The sequence below is a fragment of the Nelusetta ayraudi genome, unplaced genomic scaffold, assembly GCF_046127955.1.
Source record: "Nelusetta ayraudi isolate G7.1 ecotype Tasmania unplaced genomic scaffold, CSIRO-AGI_Nayr_v1 ptg000042l, whole genome shotgun sequence".
In the NCBI taxonomy this organism is placed as follows: domain Eukaryota; kingdom Metazoa; phylum Chordata; class Actinopteri; order Tetraodontiformes; family Monacanthidae; genus Nelusetta; species Nelusetta ayraudi.
Genome location: NW_027466092.1, coordinates 6,007,029 through 6,017,669, shown reverse-complemented (window position 1 = coordinate 6,017,669; position 10,641 = coordinate 6,007,029). Strand labels below are relative to the sequence as shown.

Genomic DNA, 10,641 nt, shown 5'->3' with positions numbered 1-10,641 from the left:
TCCAGTTCCAATTCAAGGGGGTAGTCCTTTCAACGTGTGGTTGTTAACAGCGATGAGCAAAGTATATGACACAGTCAAATTATGAAGCAACTCGGCACATCATGTCTTCATGTATGTTGTGGTAACTAATTGAAAAAATATAGAGAAAGGAAAGTTGACCTTTCAGACAGGACAAAATATCTGGTTATACTTGCTTCAAGCAAAAAACGTTCATGGGTAGATGCAAATGTTGTCTGTGAATCATTTGATTCCTAGATAGGGACAGTTTTCTAATGCATTCCTTTAAGAAAAAAAAACACAAATTATTTAAAGAGAAAATGAATCCAACTGTTATTTAGGTTGATTTTAGAAACATTCATTCAAACTATTTTTAAATTTTCATTCTTAAAAATTGATGATTATGAATGTCCGCATATCTTAAATATCCTTTTTGATTGTTTAAAAGCAGTGTCTATACTTTACACCTTTACAAACTGTCTTTTATGGATTCATTTGATAAATACTCTGTTACACAAGGACTCTTGGGTTTAGATAAAGCACTTTAATAGCAGATGAATATTAGAAAGAAGACATGACACTTTATGACAACAGTTAGTGAGTTACTTACAGAGGCAAAAACAAAAAAACAAAACAATTTTGACACTCAGATTAAACTCAAAATTCGATATGTTTCTCAATTTTTCAGTTTACTTCAAAAACATTCCTCTACTCATTTGACACTACACCCTTGAGATCTCAAAACAACCCCTCCCCGCCCCTCCTCCATATTGCAATTAAATAAATATCTAACACAAGCAAACGTGAGCAGCCCAGGCAGTTCATTTGACACGATCAAGCACTCCAACCACATTGGACATAATATGTTTGTCATACAATTTCTGATCTGAGGTCAGTGCAAAAGGACTCGCCCACCGACTCATGCATGCCTGAAGAGTTACACATCATGGCTTGTATACAGACAAATATATCAGGTATATGTCCAGTACATGTTCACATACATCTTACGGTATGTTAGCTGAAGAGCCCATTGGTTTTTTACAGCCCGGAGATAATCAAGCGAAGCTTATGGCGCCTTCTGCTCGAATGAGGAGCAGTCAATGTACGCAACAATGCTTTTATTTTGGCGACACAGATAAAGAGTCAAATCTCTAATGGAGATTGTAGAACACAGATATTGAGTTTTCAATCAAGCTGAACGCCACTTGATATGCTGCGGTAGCTCTGTGGACTAAGTTAGCATGTTTTATGTTTTTGCCCCTCTGGTACTGGTAATAAAACCACGATTCCTATCAGGTGAAACTTTGATTAATGATCCTGTCCAGAAGACAAAAATAGCTTATAAAAATAATTTCTTTTGTCCTTTTTTTAATGTGGATGCATGTTGCAGCATTGCTGCTGCATGTCGCACACCTGTGCACATGAACCTGTACATTTTCTTCATGGCCTCCCTCTCTTTCATTTTTATTTTTTACCCGTCTTTTTCGACTCCCCATCTAGTGATTCACAGCGTCTCCGTGGCCGCCATCCAACTCTGGCTCTCCTATCTGCCTTGATTTATGAGACCGTTGTGTAAGATGTGGGACTGGAGTTAAACGTATCAGGGCATGCATATCAAAACGACTCCTTTTTTTCTGATGTTTCAGGTGGAAAGAAAATGTAAACCAAAAAGAGGTGAGTCAGAGTAAAAAGATCATAGTGGCTGGAGTCGTTTGTCTCTTCTTCTCTTTTTTTTTTTTTTTTTACCATCTTTGGCCTCAATGTCCTTTAAGAGTGAGAGTGCACAGAATTCTTAGCCCTCCCTGAATAATGGCAAAGGCGCAGAAACAAATTGGCTTGTAACAGTCCCATCGTGCAGGGAGGAAGACTCCAAACTGTGGAGGCAGCAGGCAGCACAGAAAAAGAAAGACGAAAAGAAAGAAGGTGCAGCCTGAAAGCTTGAAATAAAGACAGAGAGAGATATGTGAGGGTTGACAGAGTAGAGGATCCCATAAATCAGTCTGAACCACAGAAACCTGGAGGAAGACCTGCACGAGAATAAGAAAAAGCTGTTAATCTTTCCCAGGAGTGGACAGAAAAAAAAACAAAGAACAGGGGGGAGGATGCAGATACCCCCCCTATGAGGGAGGAGAGGAGCGTCAACACAGGCCATGCAAAATGCAGCTCCCTGTCCTCCGTCGTGAGGTCGTCAGTCTGAACATTTGGAGCCACATCGCATACAAAAAGCTACAGACGATGCCTTGACATCGCAGAAAGTGTTCCAGCAGGGAGCACCTCCCCGTGGCGGCACAGGCGGATGGCATGGTGTTTTACAGGTGGGGAAGTAAGGGTTATCATGGCGCTGGATATAAGAGATGTTAGAGATGGGTCCGTTCCATTGGATGCCTCCTCCAAAGAGATGGGACAGATGGATGCTTGTTGAGATGCTATTTGAGATGTTGTTGTTGTTGTTGTTGTTGTTGTTGTTGTTGTTGTTTTTCGCCGCTCCACCTGTCTAAAATAGGCGCGCTGCCTTCTTCATGTCATTCTTCTTCCAGAGTGCCAGGCGGTCGAACTGCTCCAGGGTCATGCCAAAAACCTGTTGGAAGTCCTCAGGAGATAGATGTCTCTGCAGAAAGGGAAGCAAAGACAGAACCATGTCAACCAATGCATTATGTAGAAAGCATTTCAGAAGTTTTTAACAACCCAATACCATACATTGAAAAACTAAATCCTTTGTCTAAAATGGCCCACATAACACCCACTTTCTATGCTTTGTGCAATGCATTATTGAGAAAAGAAAATACACCACACAGTCCTTTGTCCACTGCCTCCTATGACACCACTCAGTTTCAGCTTCCTTTCTTCAACTAATTCTTTGTAGTACCTTCCACAGGTTTGGAAAGGGGACAAAATCAGAGTGGCTGCGAGGAGCAACACCTGGCTGAGCGTGTTGTGACTAACCTGGAAGAGTTATCAGTGCCCCCTGTGAAACCACAGAGGGATGATTTCCAGAGACATTTATGACTTTAGCATTACATCTAAATGAAGTCTTTTTGTGTTTAGAAGTTGTCAGCAATTAAAGTTTTGACCACAAGGTGCAATAATGGTTACATAAAATTTGGTATTTGAAAAGCTACAGTGCTTTTCATTTGGATTTTTGCTCCAAACATGTTTTCAACGCTACAAAATACAAAATGTCCAGTCCAAGAATTCTTGTTCAGTTATATGGACTATGTAGTTTTACGGCTTCCTGTCTTATTTGGAAATTTATCTCTTCTTTTGACTCTGGTAACCTGCTTTTCCTGTCGTGTTTGCCGCCAGCCTGATTGTCTTCCCCGTCGTATCCACCTGTTCGCCAATACTTTGTTTATGTATAGTCTGCGTTCCTCTTTGTCTTTTGCCAGCACTTTGTCCCATGTGTCAGAGAACCTGTGCCTGTTTCATGCCACGTTCCTTGTCAAGCCAAGTATCTTATTTTATTTATCACTAATACCACTTCTACTTTTCTCGGTTTTGTCTATGCTCTGGATTTGTGCTACTTTGACACTTCCTCTTAGGTTTTTCTGGAGTGGTAGTAGTTCAGACTGAAGGAGTGAGTTTGAAAAAGGTTTTCTTGCCTGTGAATTCCAGTTTTTGTAGTTAGGAATGTTCTTCTCGTATGAGTGATTTTAATTAGTATTAAAAATGGTACTAAAAATGGTTAATTTAAACTTTGTTTAGTCATGGCAGAAAATAGAGTGGAAAACCCTTTGAGTTTTTTTGTTTTTTTTTGAATCGACACCACATGTTCTCTTGTGACCGAAAAAACAGGTCACTCATAACTTTCACCTAGACCTGTAAGATGGTTTGTGTCTGGTTTTCCCAGCCACTCCCCTATACCCAAGCTAAGAGGAAGAAACAGATACTCATCCTGGAGTCTGGGACCAGACGTTCATCCAATCCCTCATATTATGTTTGTGTTCACTACATCAGTGGGGCTTTTATATAGCCGTCTGCGCTGACGTTCGATGCACTAAAATCGAAGGGCTGCACTCTCAGATGTTCATCCAAAAAAAAAAATCACCAGCCAAAATCCCTGTCTGGCCCCTGCCACTAACTCTCGCAAAGTATATCGCAACACAAAACCCATGCATGGTATTGATTTGAAACAGGGCAGCCAAATTTCTGGCTGCCCCGTGCAAAGCAGTGGTGTGTTATTGCAGTGATACTAGAATTTTGTTTGGTATCCAGTCACCTGTTTTTCAAACAACAAACAGAGAGCGGAATTTAAATTTCTCACCAAGGCCAAAACATTCAGATATCTGCAGTTTTTAATCTAGTCTTGAAACAATCACAACATTTATGAAGTATGAAGAAAATTAGATCCAAGATATAAAAGTGCAACCCACATGGCCCCACGAGATCTGTTTTCCACAACACACCTGCTGCGTTGTCAGGTTTGAGCCAAACAAACAAGTTAATTGCAAAACCTATATTATTGAAACATTTAATAATGATTTAATTGATAGGCGTGTACGCACCCACGTTTTTTACAAGGTTTATTGCTAATAGTAAACAGAAATTTTTTGGAAAGAAAAAAGGGAGGTGATGCAAAAGATTTATTGGAATAGCGTGGAAAGAATTGCAGTTTGCAGTTGTAGTCATAGTCTTTACTACTTAAAGTAGTTAGATATTAAAAATGCTAAAGTGCAAAAGATTATCTGTTGTGGACTTAATATGAAAACATAGACTGAACGTCGAAAGGATCTTTGAGAGTAAAACTAAACTGAAAACTGTCTTCTGTCTCCTGCTTCTGCTGCTATATACTTCTTTGGCTGCAGTTTTGATGTCGATTTAACATTTCCAATTAGAAGCTAAGCCAACAATGCTCTGTGGTCAAATATTAGGAAAAAGGGTAAAGGGGAGTTTGTAAAATTTCTATCCAGGGTGTTTTTCGACCACTCTCATCTTAAGGTCTCCACCACAATGGGGGAGTCTTGCGTCAGCAACACTTCGATATCCCGACGGCCCGACTCCTCTCGGGATGGTATTTCCATAACCCAAGGGTTCACAGGCAGTTCTTATAGTAGGGTGACAGTTTGGACATTTGAAAGGTTTTTTTTTTTTTTCTCCTCAGGATTGTGAGGAAGGGGTGGCCATTACTGTTGTACCACAAGACAAAACCACATCGTCTCTTAACGTTCTTCTTTTCTTAATCTTCGTGGACCATTAGTTTGAGTAGTTCCTGTTTTCCACTCAGCAGGCAAACTGAAGGTTTTGACCCTGTAAATGGGTTGTGTAAGAATAACAAGTGTAGGAAATAAGTTATTATGGGACATTAAGTCAAATTGGGCTTAATGTCTTCACTGTAGACATTAATGTGGGTTAAACTTGAACATGAACCCGTGTTTAACCGCAAAGATACACCGAAAAGTCAAAACCTGTAGGACTGCCAGCTATGCAGTATGAACAATGAAATCCCACAGTTTATTGGTCTCATATATTATATCGCAGTTTACAGTCCAAGACGCTTCACCACATGGTAAAAAGGGATATAGCCAGGCACACAGTCATTGTTAAAAGATTTTACTTTAATGAAGTTTGGGTATTCGTTTTTGAGACCGTGACAACCCCTGCAGTCCTGGCTTCAGGCTCGCCTTTGGTTTTTGGAGGCTGCCAGGGATTTGTTCCCATTAAACCAGGCAACTGTATCACACAAACACCAACAATGGTGCAATGGTGGCGTAGAGGTTGGGGCAAGCAATCAAATTTGCACTAATGTATAAAAGCTAATCCTTTTAATGCCAATGTCAAAATCAGAAATAAATCCAAAATGAATCAGAACTACTTGTTTTGTCAAGCAAGCATGGCCGTATATCATTTAAAGGCAACACGCACCTATTAGGTGAAGTTAGCCAACTATAACACCTGCTCCCAACCACCACTTTCAGTCATGTGACTGCAATGGCTTGTTTTATTTCATTATTTCTTTATTTATTTTAATTTAGAATTCTTCTTAAAAAAAAAAAAAAAAAAAACACTTTTAGATTCAAACTTCTGTCTATATGTAAACACACACTGACTTCTCCGTCAGTCTTTGGGCCTCACATTCATTTGGACCCACAATGAGGTGGCTGGAGGGAGGAAACAACAGAGGAGAGAAGGAAAGTTTTCAGCTCACCTCCAGTCTGGTGCGATCAACATCTCTGGGAAGCTTCACTTTCACTCTATGCGTCACTGCCAGGATCTCGTAGGGGTAGATCTGGCACACATGGAGCAAGCGATGTGGGAGATTTATTAGGGAACACCATTCTAACCCACTATCCAAACAAAGCTGCCAAGAGCCATTATTCATACACCTCTAACAAAGGAGTTAAAAGCTTACCTTGTATTCTGTGGGAGAGGGAAAACAGGAGAGAGAACAAAAACAAAAAAAAAAGGGAATTAACTTGGAGAAACAAGGGTTGGTGTTTCAATTGCAAAATAATTATGGAAACTACAATAGCAGAATCCAAAAATAAACCATACTTTTAGCACTGAAATCTAAATCATATTGTATTTCAAAGTAGTCAAAACATTAAAATAGTTGGTCATACACACGCACACACACATACACACATACACACACACACACACACACACACACACACACACACACACACACACACACACACACACACACACTCACGCACACGTACACGGTTATGAGGTTGGCATTCTGACAGCACGGCCAAGGCCAGCACTGTGGAGCCCCTTGTAAACACAGGCCAATAACTCCGTAGCTGGAAAAATGACATCACCTTCATGTTGTTACCTCCAATTACTGATCTGGAGCCAGAGCGGCAGGGTCCTGCATGCTTGGTCGCAATAGAATTACTGATTGCAAACTGGCCTTGAATCTGTACTTCAAGGAAATACTTCAGTCCTTGCATATTTTATGGTTTAGAATTTAAGCCGCCGCAGAAAAGCCTCTCTTTTGGGATTCATCCGGTTGCTGACTTATTTTAGGAGGTGGAGTTTCTACAAGTAAAAGCCCAGATCATTTCTGCGTGAAAATATTTAGAATTTTGAAAAAAATGCAAAGTTGATTTCTTAAACCTGAAACTTCAGGTTGACAATAATAGATTTGAAAACAATACTCATTTATAAATTTCATGATTTCTAATTTCCATAACATCCATCCATCCATCCATCCATCCATTTTCAATACCCGCTTCTTCCTGAACTCAGGGTGGCGAGGCTCTGCTGGAGTCTATCCCAGCTGTTATTGGGCGAAGGCAGGGTGACACCCTGGACAAGTGGCCAGTTCATCTCAGGGCCGATTCCCATACCATTATTCAGTAATTAATATATACACAGACTCAGACACACTCATACATACCAATGCGCTGTCTAACCGTTGCACAGCATCAACACCAAAAGAGGGAATTAAAGTGCAGGAGATGACGGGTATTTCCTGAAGCATCGCTCACCTCTCATGCCTCCCCAGCTGTGGGAGTCTGGGTCCTCGTCCTCCACCATGTCCGCTGCCTGCGTGATCACACCGAGATAAACAGAAGGGGTTTAGATCATCACTCGGATGCACTTCACTGTGTTGCACAGTGCTACGCTGCTCCTTATCAAAGTCGGAGGTCTTCTGAGTCACTGCTTTCCCCCTGGATTTCGTTCACATTCTGCAAAGGTGAACCAAAGGAGGCGTGCGTGACACATTCTTCGATGGTGATCTCAAACGCCACTTGGTTTTGATAGAGAGAGAAAAAAAACAACAAAAAAAAAGGAGGAGACTGATGTCACACCGTCTTTTCCCAACAATGGGGCTGATCTGGCTCAGCCAGTGGTTCTTGCTCATGCACAAAGTATGGTTTGAATTTCAAACAAAGTTTGAAGCGATTACAGGGACATCTGAGGCGAAAAAGGAAGAGTTTGAGGCTTCTGTCCTGCTGTGTTTGCAGCTGTGCTCCATTAGCATCTGATTAGTTGCTTTCCTGCTTTGTGGAAACACACTTGAAGCTGATTAATTACCTCACTGTGGAACATTCTCCCTCTACACGCAGAAAAAAAGCAGCAGCGTAATGACTGATTAATAAACACACGGGGACACTGTCAAAACACATTCAATATTTCCCTCCCTTGTTTGATTTTCAACAGATTCCCATCAGCGATAGCGTCAGCTGGATCTGGACCAATTTCGAGCTGCACTGTTAAAGCAAAAGTGTATTGTGAACCATGAATATGACAGCATTCATACTGTCAGCATTTTGGCACAATGAGAGGTGGAATATTTGCCACCGAGAGCCAAATTCTGGGTCAAAAGAAAATTGATCTCAATTTAGGTTCAGTTCAGGTAGAGTGCAAGTCGTTTGAGCGTGTCCATTTTGATGCAGTGCTGTGTTTGCACTCACGCACACACACACCCACAAATGCTCATGTATAATGTTACATAGCTCCACGTTAAATAGGAAACAAATCTACCCTATCTCTTCTGCCAAAATACTCAAACCACCATGTCAACAACGCTAACCAATGATGTCAGCAAGTGATAAATAGCTCCCCGCACTTGTCGCCGTGGATCTGCTGAGGCTCGCGAGCCTTCATTTCCTCCACTGCTCTGTCCATCAACAAACACTGAGGGAAGATGACAGACTTAGTAACCCCAGTGCCATCACAATAAACCAGGAAGTCTGACTTCCCACTGTGTTTGAGTGACCGGTTAGGATCGCCCCCAGTGTGATCGGAATTTTAAAGGACTTTTAAAAGCCACTCTGAGGTTTTTGATGTCCACCGTTTGAAGGCTAGGATGTAAACACACGAACATGTCCGTGCATTTGTTCTGTTTTGGGCAGCCGGGAATGAAGCCTGTTTCAGAAACAGTGCAAAAAGGCTACTACTCTCACATCTACCCAACATGTCAGTCAGATATTCCTTCAAAGGTCCTCTAATCACGGGGTGTGTTTGCTTTCATCCCCTCTCTGCGGTGACAGGCACAGCCCCAGTTGCTCTTGAGACTCTCTGCACTGAGTCAAATGCTCAGAAATTCTTAGTGCGACAGCCAACACAAATCCAGCGCACCCCATGCCCTGGCTGGATCCCTGCACAGGCTTTATGGTGCCAGATTTCAAATTGATGGGAACGAAGGACTGCAGTTATTATTTAATTTGGGTTATAACATACAGTCTTGTCTGCTTGGTAGGATTATAGAAATGTCAGTGCCAAATGGAGCAGACGCAGAGCCACATTCTTGCGCTTAAAATGCTCTCTGCTCAAAAGACCTACAGCCACTGAGATTAGACGTTTTACAAGCAAAGGCTGATCTTAGTCCAACATAACTAAAAGAAAACCGAAAAAGATGAAAGCTGAATTGTTTATTCCAGTAGTCCTCATGTAAACACCAGTCACATTTTCCAACTTGCTGGCTTGATGTTTTAATTTGGCCTACTGACAAACACACAATCATTTCTTGTTTCTATCAAGGACAATATTTCTCTCTCTCTTTCTAGTTCATCATCTAAGAGTCTTTGTAGGCCCGCCATCACATATTTGTCATGTCATGTTCTGTTACATAAAGTTTTACCAATAGAAATAATCCCATGTTCGTGTTCCGTGATCTCCGTGACTGCTTTTACATCCTGTTTCTTTTATGATGTATTGGATGCTACTTTGACAAAGTTTTGTGTGAGTTTGATTGCCACTAAAGTGAGTGTTTCCTTGCAGAAATGGTAAACCACAATGATTTGCTGTCGTGGTTTCTACATATAAAATGGCAGAAAAAAGGAAAGCAGCATTTTAGGTCCAAACGATACCCACCTTGTAGATGCCATTGCGTCCATACCCCGGCAAAGATGCAGACTTACTGTAGGGGAAATCTGCAGAGAAAGTAACGTAGATTTATCATATTTATCTGTGAACGTAACATTCACACTCTTTCGGCCATGCTGTTGTATTCTTGTCTCTGTCATACACCACATCTATCGGGCCACTGGCCACTCACTTGGCTGTGAAGTGTCAGTGGGCAGGCTGCAGGTAGACTTGCGAGGATCTAGTTCTTCTGGACCCATGTGTCCATCAGTTTCGCTCTTCAAGATCATCCAACTGGTCCTCTACAAAAAGAAGAAAAAAAGGCAAGAAGAGGAGAGATACGATAGAAAAGTGATGGGTGATGGAAAAGAATGAGTTAGTGAATTAGTGAATGGATGGGCACTGATTTAGAAAATGACTTGAAGAGAAGCAGTGGCAGGGACACACACAGACCCACCTTGCTGTCTTCACCATCCTGCCAGGATGTTCTAGAGGCTGTAAAAAAGTCAGATGTTACATTCACAGTTAAGCTGCATGGTGGTCTGCATTCCCCTCATCCGGCTGAACTAATTAACCTACAGAGACCCCCTCCCTGCCCACACCATGACATCATCAGCTGCAGAAGGCATCGCCGTATTATGCTTTATTCAACTTGAACGGTAAAACAGAGATTTGGAGCCTTTGTTAAGAAACTTACAGAACATATATTTTTTTTTATCTGGATGAAATTCTATCATGAAAACCTTAGATCATACATTCAATGTTATGCTCATACTGGAAAGACAACTTTCCAACTTTCCATCCATCCATCTGTCCGTTCGTACATACATACATACATACATACATACATACATACATACATACATTAATGTTGGACAACGCCATATG

The 10,641-nt window shown here is 41.3% G+C and overlaps 1 protein-coding gene across 8 annotated transcripts in view; it reads right to left on the bottom strand.

Annotated features, from left to right (window-relative positions):
* Positions 1-521: 521 nt before the first annotated feature.
* The window catches only part of ablim2 (actin binding LIM protein family, member 2), a 65,684-nt gene continuing 55,564 nt past the window's right edge, over positions 522-10,641 (bottom strand). For 3 of the 8 annotated variants that reach the window (XM_076033906.1, XM_076033912.1, XM_076033911.1), the window contains 4 exons: positions 10,211-10,248; positions 9,947-10,055; positions 9,763-9,821; positions 6,343-7,488 (listed from right to left, as the gene is read on the bottom strand). In XM_076033906.1, the coding sequence (XP_075890021.1) occupies positions 7,387-7,488; positions 9,763-9,821; positions 9,947-10,055; positions 10,211-10,248 (308 nt within the window). In that variant the 3' untranslated portion in view covers positions 6,343-7,386. Of the gene's footprint in view, positions 2,606-6,139; positions 6,221-6,339; positions 7,489-9,762; positions 9,822-9,946; positions 10,056-10,210; positions 10,249-10,641 lie in introns of those variants that run through there. The other 5 variants (XM_076033907.1, XM_076033908.1, XM_076033914.1 and 2 more) reach the window with 4 other exon arrangements.